General features: G+C 38.8%; 1 protein-coding gene across 9 annotated transcripts in view; it reads right to left on the bottom strand.

The window, feature by feature from the left end:
- The window catches only part of DCDC1 (doublecortin domain containing 1), a 553,166-nt gene that overhangs the window by 255,035 nt on the left and 284,592 nt on the right, over window positions 1-13,539 (bottom strand). For all 9 annotated transcript variants that reach the window (XM_089309905.1, XM_089309913.1, XM_089309931.1 and 6 more), the window contains one exon: window positions 1,221-1,322. In XM_089309905.1, the coding sequence (XP_089166031.1) occupies window positions 1,221-1,322 (102 nt within the window). The remainder of the gene's footprint in view (window positions 1-1,220; window positions 1,323-13,539) is intronic.

The following is a 13,539-nucleotide window of genomic DNA, read 5'->3' as shown; positions in this document are numbered from 1 at the left end:
TTTCAGAAGTAAAGCACAATTTTAGTGTGTGCCATAAATCGAGACAAAAAGTTTCTATAGAATAATATATTCCTGTAGAAGATAATATAAATGCCACCTTTGATAGTAGCATGAAGCCAAAAATAAAATGTCTGTATATGAAAAGAGGAAGAGATAGGTGGAAAATTCTAGGAAGGCTTTTCTAGCACGGTGATTTGAATAATCAGGGATGTGATGGCTGAAAAAGAAATCAGCCAAGTCCCTGGGTCTTTCAATAGAAGTTGTATTTCCCTCTGTCTCTTCAGGCTCCAGCTAATGATCCAACCGGAGCCACCCGATTCATGTGTAACTTCTGTGATTGCCTGTAAAGGTCAGGTAATGGACACCCCCAGGAAGAGGTAAGTCCAAGGGTGCTGAACTGAAGGCAAGAAAAGGGAGTAAGCTTCTGAACAAAAGCAAAGCGACAGAGCCCAAAACACTGATGTGCACTCGGGCGCATAACCCCAATTTGTAAACAACAGGGTGTTCAGTGTTCTTTTATGCAAGACAAAGACCCAAAATAAAGACCCTTAAAGGGTTGGTTCTGCCTGAGAAACATCCCAATTGTCTGGAAAATAGGCAAAGGTAAGAGTGTCTAAGATAAACCAGCTGGGCTTCCTCACAATGAACATTGGAAGACCAAGGCTGCAAGTTAAACCACTCAGGGTGCAGGGGTGGGGAACATCCAGCCTGCAGGCTATATAATGCCCACAGAATCATTTGGTCTGGCCCTTCCAAGGCAACTACTATGCAGGACTCGAAAGTCAATAAATTTTTAGTGGGCTAAATTTTAAGCTGATAATTTTTATGACCCACAGGTGATGTTATAAACATCCAAATGGCCCTTGGCAGAAAAAAGGTGGTTCTCTACCCCCAGAGACTCAGAGCATATCCTCCATGGAATATCATGTGACTTCTTTTTAAATGAGGAGAAAACTAATGCATCAAAACCAGAGCCCAGTGTAGACAGATTTCCAAATAGAAGCTGGACAAAGGTTGATGCTGTTAGGGAAGGGTCCTGGAGGTAACAACACACAACAGTGATAGCCAAAGAGATCCAGAATTCAAGCTTTGGAATACACTCTTTACAGACCAGCAAATGGCTGATATGTTGTAAACAACTTTAAGATGTAATTGTCTAAGTTAACTATAAGTAACTTGGAGGACACCTTGAGTCAGTCACAAACAGTCAGTAAACTCACTCTTTCCATCAGATTGCCAGTTTGAGTTGGGCTATCAGAACACAAATCTTTTACACTGATACAAACGGGGATCTCGCCAGTGTCTTTGCCATTTTCAAATACCTGAAAAACAAACATATTCAAAAATAAAAATAAATACATGCACACACATATATGTGCTATGTGTATCTTACATGTTATCTATATGTATGTATGTATGTATAAATGCAGATAGTTCTTGCTTTGCACAGAACCATGTCAACTGAAAGTTGTGCATGTAAGAATTTTGCAAAGCAAGAACTGAGTAAACAATTGGCAGGTTAAATTAATAGTACTAAAAAAATTGTATAAAGATCCTTGTTTCTCCATTTGGTTTTAGTGTCGTATCTGACTGGCTGTTATTCTCCACATAAAGTCTTAAAATAGAAGAAAACTTGGACAGTAAGAGAGGAATCACTGACCACAGTAGATGCTTAAATGGAACAAGTGTCAAAGAAAGGTCAGCTATCAACCAATTAACTAGCTCACTTCATTCTTCTGGAAAAACATAAAACCACAAATTACATGAGGAATGTTTGACTTATATTTAAAATATATCAATGTTCAGCTTGTCTTTTGACTCACGAAAAGGAAATTCAACCTGACAGATTTATTGTATAACAGTAAGATGGAAGTCATCCATTTTAAGTGCATATATCCAACAAGTTGTTGAGAACAGAGATAGAATTCATAACATTGCATTATGCAACACTTGCTGGGGAAAAAAAATGCCAGCAAACGTTCTGGTCAAAAGGATTCAAATAAACCAGTCCCAACAGGACGGCTCCACCAGAGTGAACACTACCCCTCTGACCACACTGAGGATCCATGCGGGGTGTGCCATTCACCAAGCAAGAAAGGAAGCAGGCCTGGGGAGGCCTGATGAATAATTTAAATCCTGGCTCTTCATTTTTTTTTCCCTTAAAAGTTCTTTCTTCCTTTTTTTTTCATATGTCTATCATATTGGTGCAGTCATCTTATGTATTGCTACTGCTGTTTTCAGAGAAGAAAATTTAGGAGAATAACTTCTTTAAAAATGAAGAAAACCACCCTTTAAGTTTTGAGACAGCTCAAATTTTAATTTGTTTGAGCTGGTTTGGGTTGTAATGTGTTTCGGAAGTGCTTCCTGAGCCTTTAGGCAAAAAAGAATTTTTTTTTTTTCTTTTCAGAACAATAATGCAAAGATTGGAAGTTTCATTCCACTCAGTGCTTTCCCTCGAGCTACTGATAGTCCAGTGGGGACATTACAGCTCTCAGCATTGATATTCCATTCACTACAGTTATCTGTGCCTAACAGGGACTTTTTTTTTTTTCATTACTTTTCTGAGTAAAGATGCAATTCTGAACCAGAAATCTCTACTTTTCCAAGAAACCTGGTAAACTCAGCTGTTGTCTGCAAAGTGATGAGAAATAATGTGAAAGAATCTTATGGTTCCAATAATCTCCTCAGGTACCTAATCTGGAACAAAATTCTTTACCAACAGCAAAATTTAGCAATGAATGTCACAATTCTGGATGGTATGTATTCTGCAAGGTTAGTGTTGACAAAAGCTCAGATTGGAGAATTTATTGATGTCCCTTTGTTGAGACTTGCTAGATGTGGAGTCAGGTGCAGCAAATATATTCTAGAAAACAGCAGTGCAAATGCTAGCTACCAAACTGAGAAAGCAGAGAGGATCTGGTCAATATCTAACACCTTCATTAGCTCACTGTGTTGTTCACTACTGATAATGCAACTGCCCTTCTGGGTCCAGAAATGTGTTCTCAAAAACCAGAGAAATCGGTGATGACCTCCAAAAATGCTATGATGGCATAAAAAAGAGGTGTTTTGTGGTAAGGAAAAGGTTGGGTGTTGAAGTGGAAAGACGCCTGCCTCCGCTACTAATTTAATGTGTTTGGGCTGTTAGCAAAACTAAAATTCCTCCAAATTGAAATCTTGAGATTCTTTTTTTCTTAAAGTTTGGCTCTGGTCTGTATTTTTTTTTTAAGATTTATGTATTTATTTGAAGGTCAGAGTTACAGAGAGAAAGAGAGGGAGAGAGAAATATTCTTTCCAATGGTTCACATCCCAAATCGCCACAACAGCAAGAGATGAGATAGGCCGAAGCCAGGAGCCAGGAGCTTCTTTTGGGTCTCCTTTGTGGGTGCAGAGGTCCAGGCACTTGGGCCATCCTTCACTGCTTTCCCTGGTGCATTAGCAGGGAGCTGGATCAGAACTGGAGCAGCCACGGCTCGAATTGGCTCCCATATGGGATGCCGGTGCTGCAGGTGGTGGTTTACCCCCTATACCACAGTGCTGGCCCCCTTGGTTCTGGTCTTTAAGCTCCATATTTATAAGCCCATTTTTAAAAAGATGCACATCTTATATTTTTCCCTGCTTTGCCTGAAGAGTATTTTTATTTCTAATGTCTAATATTTAAATAAACAGGGAGAGATTTCTATTATTGGTAATATAAGAAAATAAAAAAAATAGTTTGCCTTTACTTTCCTTCTGTCTATTCTTCGCTTAAGGAAAAAAAAAAAAAAAGCCTGTTGTACTGGCTTCCTAGTGGCTCTCTGCATAGCCTCACCTCCTCCTGGCTCTAAAATTAAATTCTCACCCCTGAGTGGGATGATGCCAAATAAAACAGCTGAGGCTAGCTTTGAGTCCCAAGGAGTAAGGTAATAGAACCTAAAAAACAATGTTCCAGAGCCTATTGAAAACCATGGTATCTAATGATTATTGAAACAACACCTAGGACTAGGAATTTACTTCAATGCCCTAAGTTACACAAAGTAGAGTTGAAAGGGGAGGTATTTTCCATGCACTGCAGTCTTTTTACTCTCCTCCACATTGACTTTTCTTGAGCAGGATTAAATTAGATTAACACCCATGTTTCATTGTAATGTAAATCGATTCAGTCATTCAACAAATATTTATTGAGGGCCTGCCTTGTGCCAAGCACTGTTCAGGTACTTAGAACACATCAGTGAACCGAGATCACGTTCTTGAGGGACTTAGCCTCTGCTGGATTAGAGAGGGACAGACAATACACAATCAACTAAACAAATAAGTAAAGTATATAGCATGATCAGGTCATACCTGGATCACGTGGGGCCTGAGGTTCATACAAATTGCTGTCTTCTTCAACAAAAAGGATGCAAAACTACATGTGAAATATTCAATAACATTTTCTATAAAGAGACCAGGAAGATAACTTGATCTTCACTTTGGCTTGGTGAATCAAATTGTCTTTCCATTATTGCTTAGAAAAGTTTATTTCAGTGTCACAACTTTATTAGTGATTTCATTAAAATTTTAGGATTGATGTCAAATTCAGGAAAACTTTGATCAGGTTTCTTTTAAAAATGAGCTGTAAACACGGAAGAATGCTCTGCAAATTAATTGACTTCATTACTTTCATTCCATGCTTTTTCTCCATCACCCACCCACATACATTTTTAACATACATTTTTTTTTTAAATGTACGTTTTTTTTTGTTTTTTTTTGTTTTTTTTTATCTTTTATTTAATGAATATAAATTTCCAAAGTACGACTCATGGGTTACAATGGCTTCCCCCCCCATACCGTCCCTCCCACCAACAACCCTCCCCTTTCCCACTCCCTCTCCCCTTCCATTCACATCAAGATTCATTTTCGATTATCTTAATATACAGAAGATCAGCTTAGTATACCTTAAGTAAGTATTTCAACAGTTTGCTCCCACACAGAAACATAAAGTGAAAAATAATAGATGATTTTTTTAAAATGATGATGAAATCAGATCAGACCTATTGTCATGTTTAATCCCAGTGAGAGTCAAGTTGGGAATTGAAAATTTCTTTCTTTTTTTTTTTTTTTTTTTTTTTTTTTACAGAAGATCAGTTTAGTGTACATTAAGTAAAGATTTCAGTTAACATACATTTTTAAATTTACTTTCTTTTTATATATTTATTTATTTGTTTATTTATTTTGCTTGAAAAGCAGAGAGACAAGTGAAATCTCACATTTGCTGGTTCACTCTGCAAAAGCATGCAAAAGCCAGTGTCGGGTCAACCCAAAACCAATAGCCAGGAACTCAACTGAGGTCTTCTATGTTGGTGGCAGGAACTCAGCTACTTGAGTAATCAACTCCCAGGATGGACATTAGCAGGAAAATGGAATCTGCAGAATTCAGACACTCTAAAATGAAATGTGGATGTTCTATGCAGTGTCTAAACTGCTGTGCCAAATGGTTCCCTGGCATCCCCCCACCACACACACACACACACACACACATATACACATGCATATTCTTAGAGCCAGGCACCCTAGTGCAGGCAAAAACCAACAGTGGAAGGCATGTGGTGTAGTGGTTAAGATACCATATGGGATGCTCACATCCCATATAGCGTGCCTGAGGTTCTGCTTCCAATTCTAGTTTCCAACTAATGCACACTATTGGAGGCAGCAGGTCATAACTCAAGTAGTCTGATCCATGCATACACATGGGAGACTGGAATGGAGTTTGAGGCTTCTGGCCACAGCCTGTGCCAGCCTCAGCTGCTATGGACATTTGAGGAGCAAACCAGTGGAGAAGAGATTCTTCCTGTTCTTCTCCCTCCCTTCTGTCCCTTTCTCCCTTTATTTTTCAAGTAAATAAATAAAGATTTCAAAGATAGAAAAAAAAAAATTTACTCTAATGCCATCTTCCTGGAATCATCTTCCAACACCAAAATTAACTATACAGAGATGTAACTTGGAAGCACTAATTACATTCCACTATGCCCAAACTAAACATAACTCCAACTCAATTTACCCTTATGTCTACTTTGAAAATATCTACAGCCACTTTGTACATGAGATAACATGAGAGAGAGGAAATTAGAGTGTAAAAGAGATAATGATCTTAAACACATATAATTAAAATATATGACATTTGCAATTTTATAGGAACAAATGACCAAATAAACTTGTATGTGAGATATGAGAGGTAAGAGAGTTAGCAAGCAGATAGCTGGGAAAAAAAAAATCACAAGCAAGGCTAGTTGCTTGAGCAAAGACAACGGACATGATCAAGGAACCATCTGGAAGCTGATTAGACTGAAGTAAAGTTATAGAGTACAGTAGGTAAATACAAAATCCAGGGAGTGGGGTGGTAGGGTGGAGAGTAAAATGGGAAATCATTGGAAGTCTTGAAACACAGCAGTAACAGGACCTGATTTCGTTTTTTAAAGAATCAATAGGACTTCCAGGTTGATAATTGATTATAGAAGGCAAAGGTAATTTGAGCAATGGATGACACTGGCTCCAAGCAGAGTATTAACAATGGACATGGCAAGACATGTTTTTTTTTCTAATATTTGTTCTAGAGTTATGCTACTTTTTTTTTTTTTTAACTAGTGGGTCATTCAAGAAAATCTGTAGTTAGGCTAATATTTCTGAAACATGACTTCTACAGGCAGGGGTAACTTTATTATAAGGGCAAATAAATCAATATAAATGGTTGTTTGGATGATGGTACACTAAAAATTTCATGGAAAATGAAATTAAAAGATATTTTGGCATAAAATTTTTGAAATCCATGTGTAGTTTTTTCATAATGTGCATTTCACATGAAAGTTTTGCAGTATCCTGGTATGCAGTATTTGTCAAAGTATAAAAATAGCAACAGACTGCAAAATGAATTTTGATTATTATAAAGACTTTATAGGGAGAGTGACCCAAACTTGAAACTATAGAGAGAAAGCTGACATGAGTGAGGAGTTATAAGTCGGTACAGTCCTTTCTTTGATGCGTTTGCCTAGCATCATGCATGCCATCTATTTAAGGGCTGTGTAAGGTCTTGTTCAGTGTCAGTACCTGGTGTACGACTAGTTAAAAGGGAGCTGTGGGGGAACGGCAGGTTCCCAAACTCGCCTCAACCACTGGGCAGGAAGCTCTCCAGTGCATGAACGGAAGGCCAAACACGTAAGCTTCAAAATGCCTCAGGATGCAAAGCCGTCAAGAGGGAATAATAAGAAAATGACACTGCAGTGTGTTGCCAAAAGTTGGGAGGCCATAGGCTAACAGGATTTATGAGTAGAGGTCTGTTGAAGAAAAGGAATGTAAAATGGCCACACAAAAGTACCTGGCATATTTCAGGTGGATAGAATTGAACATGTTGAAGTAAAGTTAACTTGCATATATTGTTGTAGATTGCTTAGCCTGGAAGCAGACCTTGAGAGCAAGATTTGCCTGCTTGAAGTTGACTGAGGAGACTCAGGATAGCCGTGGTGAGGTAGTGAGGAACAGAGTGGGCAGGGGTAGGTGATCCGTGATGCAGTTGCGACAGAGGTCTCTAGTGGGAGCTCTAGAGAGGATGGCCCTTCAGACAGAGAGAATTGAGGAGAAACAGCACTTCCATCTTGTCTGTGTCCCGGTCCTGAAACTGGGGCCAGGACTAGGAGGACCAGGACATCTGGCACCACATCAGCTACCCACATGCAAGGGTACTCAGTGATGGATGCACCGCCACGTGCATGAATCATTCAGTCCTTAAAACAATCAGATTTTATACGAGTCTTAGGTGCAGTGACTTCCTCAAGGCAAATCTACTATAAAGGGGCAGGAAGATTTTTGGGAATCAAGTCCTATGATATTTTTAACTACAATGTTTATTTGTATGTCTAGTATTGGAGGCTCTATTCTATGAAACTTTACATCAAATATTTTAAAGGCATAGACAAATGTTTTATAGTAGAAGCTTTTACCTAAATCAAGGAACATGAAAATCAAATGAAATATTTTCTTTATGAGAAGCTAGCCAGCCAGAAAAAAAGAAAATCTTTATCCAGTCATAGTTCAAAGTCATTTTTGAAGACAACTCTAACAAAATTAATATTGAATATACATTCAATTAAATAATGTACTGCTACTTTTTCATTTCTGTAGACTTGCAAATGGCTTTTGGAATATTCCATTTTCTGTATTCTCTCAATTGTATAATATAGTACAAATCAAACAATAAACATATCTAACCTTAATAGTTAAAGCAGTGATCACAAAGCAAACATTAAAATTAAAGGGTTCTGGTAATGAAAATTTAATAATGAACGCATATATTTATACTACATATAAGAAAAAGTGTTTTAAGGCCTAACATAGATGTCTTTTAACAGTATGTAACAGTTAGCAAGTTAATACATTTCATCCCAGGAAATCAAAATGCATTATAAGTGAAAGCAAATTTTATAATTGTTAAAATCCATCAGTCTAAATGATTGGTACCCAGATCAAAAACCAGATAATTTTTCACGCCTAGAAAAGGCATAGTTAAGAAAATATTTTGAAAGAGGTATTTGAAATTTTCACTGAGAGTTACAGTACAGCCCATCGTTGAGAAGTATGAAAAGTAGGACTTTTCTATAAAAGTAAAGTCTATAAAGTAGGACTGCATGGGTGGGTCAGAATAGTCGAACCTGAAAATATCTCTCCAACCAGGTTATCATACCTGAAATTCCACTAAGATATTCACTCCCTTGTCAGAATTAAAATATCACAATTAAATTAAGGAAAATGATATTCAGCATTGTTGGTTATCTTTCCCTTAAGATTGTGATTTTTGTTTGTTTGTTTTGACAGGCAGAGTGGACAGTGAGAGAGAGAGAGAGAGAAAGGTCTTCCTTTGCCATTGGTTCACCCTCCAATGGCTGCTGCAGCCGGCACACCGCGCTGATCCGAAGGCAGGAGCCAGGTGCTTCTCCTGGTCTCCCATGGGGTGCAGGGCCCAAGTACTTGGGCCATCCTCCACTGCACTCCCGGGCCACAGCAGAGAGCTGGACTGAAGAGGAGCAACTAGGACAGAATCCGGCGCCCTGACCGGGACTAGAACCTGGTGTGCCAGCGCTGCAGGCAGAGGATTAGCCTATTGAGCCATGGCACCGGCCAAGATTGTGATGTTTTAAAAAGGTATATTTTATTTGAAAGGCAGAGTTACAGAGACAGGAGGAGAGAGAAAGAGATAGATAGAGATCTTCCATCTGTTGGTTTACTCCCTAAATAGCCACAATGGCTGGGGCTGGTCCAGACCAAAGCCAGGAACCTGGAACTTCATCCGGGTCTCCCACGTGGCCTGGGAGGGGGCCCAAGTACTTGGAACACCCTTGGCTGCTTTCTCAGGCACATTAGCAGGGAACTAGATTAGAAGTCAAGAAGCTAGGACTTGAACCGGCATTCATATGGGATGCCAGCATTGCAGACAGCAGCTTAAAGTGCTATGCTACAATGCTGGCCCCAAAATTGTAATTTACCAATTTCAGCTCTCTGAACCCCTCAGAGAACTTGGGGTAGGACTGGCAGATTGTGCTCCAAGTATAGTGGTTCTAAGTAGGAGGTTAAATTTGATGAGAATCTGTGGGAGCAGCCACCATCCTGGCTTCACAAAGGATTTATCCTACTTTTATCTATTTTACACTGTTGATTACAAGAAAGAGCTTTGAGCAAATAAATAAATAAATAAATAAAATTAAAGACTATCTGGGAGAGTGTGGTGTTTTCTTTTTCCTAAGAGCAAGTTTTGAAGTCAGGGTGGTAATGAGAGCCAGGGTACCTGACAGCCTGAGTCTTGAGTTGGAGGGTGGGAACAGAAAGGACAAGAGAAGTGGAAGACAAAGAGGCCTGTAAGCTGGCTTCACAGGCACTCTGAGACTGAGCCTGCGTCCCTTCCTCTCAAGCATCTCAAGTTACATTTCAGGGTATTGTTATAGTGTTTTTCTTAAGGACTTTTTGCACACACCACATTTTACTGTCTATTGACAAAGTAGAATTTCAAAAATAAGGTATAGCATTCTACAAAAATATTTTCCAGTTATAACTCTCACCAAGTTTAATATATGAAAATGTTCAAAATTATCTACATAACAGTAGCAAGGCAAATTTGCTTGCCTGTCATTTCCAAAGCCAAGTAATGTCATTAAACCACTTATAAATGAGAATATCTCAAAGAGAAATGGAACAAGGATTTCAGTTTGACTAAATTAATTTAATGCCTGAAATTATATTTCATGTGGGCTATTTCACTGGCTGAGTATAATTTATTCTATTGTATACTTATGTTTTATAAATAAAGGCTTTTAGAGGTTTCTGAACTCTATAAATTTCTTTTTTATAGAAAGTCAGAGGGTTTTGATGAGAAAAACAAAGTCACATCCCCTCACATTTTATTTTACTCGAAGAAATGAACATTACATGATTAAATAAGCACCAATTCATCAGACATTCCCCAAATCTCAACCTTAGAGATTATCTTCTCCCCTTTGGATGAAAATATGTGTGTTTAATGCTGTGCAGTTTTTTTTTAGATTTCATATGCCTGTAAATACAATTTCCCCTAATATGAATGAGTACTTTCAATAACTGAACCTACTATCTATAGCAATACATTTTAAAAGAACTAGTCCATTTTCAAATCATAAAATATTATCAAAACTATAGGTAGTGTAAATGTTTGATAAAATATTATCAAAACTATAGGTAAGTGTAAATGTTTCATTTTGTGATTACAAGAAAATCTGCATTCATTTAGGTTCAAATGAAAAATCTAGGCTTGATAATATTCATGGTGAGGTGGGCTAACATAGATGTCAGTGGATAATCCAGGGAACATGAACATATGTAGAAAGAGAATATCAACTACTTGAGCATATCAAACACTCTGTGAAAAAGCTAATTGAGAGGTAAAAACAAATTAACTGCTATGGAGAAGGACAATCTCCCTGAGAGACAGTGTGTGCCTGCAAGAGTAAGGTTCAGTGGTTGCATTTAGTCTGAGTAACTGCTGGGCCAGTAATACAGCTCTGGCCCGTGGACTTTCCCTGCTGACTGCCCACCTGGCAATTCTCTGGGCACCTTCTAGGATGTCAGGACTGCACAAGGAAAGCCTGTTTCATTACAACAGGCACTGCATGGGAGCTAATGTCCGGACCAATTGCTCTTCCCTGATTTTGACACAGACGCTGTTTTTCTCCTCAGCAGATCTAGGGAAAGAAGATTGTGTCTTCCTCCACGTGGAGAAAGATGCCTGTCAGAAAATAGGCTAGCGAGAACACATTGGCCTTTTTTTCTCCAAAAGATGCATTTTTTTTTTCCCAAAAAGGGGGTGAGGGGTGGAGGTATAGGAGGAGGCAGGGATAAGGTGGAAAGGAGCACCAGGAAAAAGTCAGTGAAAGCTGTTCATGCCTGCTCCTACCTAACTATCCTATGAGATGTTAGAACACATCTTTTAGGGTCTCAGTTTCTTTACCTTTAAAATGGGCAGTCCAATGTTTGCCTACTATCGTAAAATTCACATATGCAAGGTGATTATCTCCAGTGCTTTTAATGAGTATTCTTGAAATTACAATAACCTTGAATATTCCAATTTTGCAACTGTAGTCACAATTCCTTTCCAAATGAATGTCAAGTTGTCATGTTTTACTGTTTGTACTTGGGGAACACTGTAAACCTGCCTTCTCAATGCTTACAGAAATAACGGGTAAAATAGCAGAGCATCTCTGGGGTTATAAGCATACTTGGGAAACATGGAATGTATGGTGCAGACCAATAAAGAGGTCATCACATGTCCACCCACCAAATAATCTTGCCACAATATTCTAGATAAGTGTTCTCAGTTATTTCCTCCTATTAATTTAATGATTCCATAGATTCCTAAAATTTTTTTAAAACTTCCCATTAATTCAAATGAATGGTTGGGGAATTTTAAACTTAAAAATGACTACAAGATAGAATGCAAATCTCAAATGGTTTACGATGTTCTTGTGCTATTGACAGAGTAAATTCAAGTATTCACAGCGCGGATAAGGCCAAGAGCATTTTGTGGCTAAAGGCATCTTTTATCAGGCAAACAGTTCATTTTCTAAATGTAAACAAATCTGAAAGGATAAGATGATGGGATTGTAATACAAAGCTGAGATGATTGATACTTTAGTTTTATTGTCTTCAGAAGGAGTTATATTGTTCTAATTGTAAGAAAACAATCATAGGCTTGGGCCAAAACAGTGTTCTATGCTTCTCTGCATCTTTCCACTCTTTCTGGCACAATGCTTTGTGTACAATATGTATTTCATAAGCTTTGGATTTCCTTGGAGACTCACTTAAAATATTTATTCTTTCTGTTACTGGCAGAATAAAAATTGTTGGGTGTATACTACCCAGAAGATGCTGGACAAAGATCTTCTTAAAAATTGTATCTTTGGCCGGCGCCACAGCTTAATAGGCTAATCCTCTGCCTTGCGGCGCCGGCACCCCGGGTTCTAGTCCCGGTCGGGGTGCCGGATTCTGTCCCGGTTGCCCCTCTTCCAGGCCAGCTCTCTGCTGTGGCCAGGGAGTGCAGTGGAGGATGGCCCAAGTGCTTGGGCCCTGCACCCCATGGGAGACCAGGGGAAGCACCTGGCTCCTGCCTTCGGATCAGTGCGGTGCGCTGGCCGCGGTGGCCATTGGAGGGTGAACCAACAGCAAAGGAAGACCTTTCTCTCTCTCTCTCTCTCTCTCTCTCTCTCTCACTGTCCACTCTGCCTGTCAAGAAAAAATAAATAAAAAATAAAAAATAAATTAAAAAATTGTATCTTTGAATTATCCCTTTAGCAAAGCTTGAATTTCTTTACACTGTAAGAGGATACTATAACCAAACAATATAAAATAGAATGCTTTAAAAAAAAATCTCCAAATCATAGCTCCCTGAGTCTTTTTATCCAAGTAACTAAGTCCTTAATATTTCCCATTTTCACAGCTAGAGTGAGTTTATGTGAAGCTAATGAAGAATAAGCATCAAATCCCTTATTTTCTCCAGGTCTTGAGAGTTCTAGAAGTTGTCACAGGTGGGGAGGAGAATCAGACACCAATCAGGAAGTATTTCTGTGGAATTCTGATCAGCTGCCTTACAAAGATCCAGAAGGAAGAACTTGAATCTCCAAGACTTCTTTAACCCATTGTGATTTACTTTTTCATTCTAAAGAAAAATCTCTTTCAGACTTAATTTAAAGAGAGCCCCCACTCCACGTAAATTTCTGGTTCCCAAATTTTACAAGATCCAGACCCCATGGAAACTAGATCTGCCTCTACTGTCAACAAATGGAAGGCAACCCACAGAGCATCATTGACCAATTGTGTGTGAAATGCACTAATTCCAGTGAACAGACACCCTTGTACCCCTCTTCCACTCCTTCCCCCGTGCTTCTGCCCACCTACTCACACGTCACAGCCTCTTGCTCATCAATTCACTGTCACAATTTCCCACCTTCATAGTGGTTTTTCCACCCACCATCCCCTACAGATTTGCTAATACCCTTTCCTATCAATCCTTTC

This window comes from Oryctolagus cuniculus, chromosome 1 (assembly GCF_051225735.1).
Source record: "Oryctolagus cuniculus isolate XC-2025 breed Fujian yellow rabbit chromosome 1, ASM5122573v1, whole genome shotgun sequence".
NCBI lineage: Eukaryota > Metazoa > Chordata > Mammalia > Lagomorpha > Leporidae > Oryctolagus > Oryctolagus cuniculus.
This window is presented reverse-complemented; position numbering and strand designations above follow the sequence as displayed.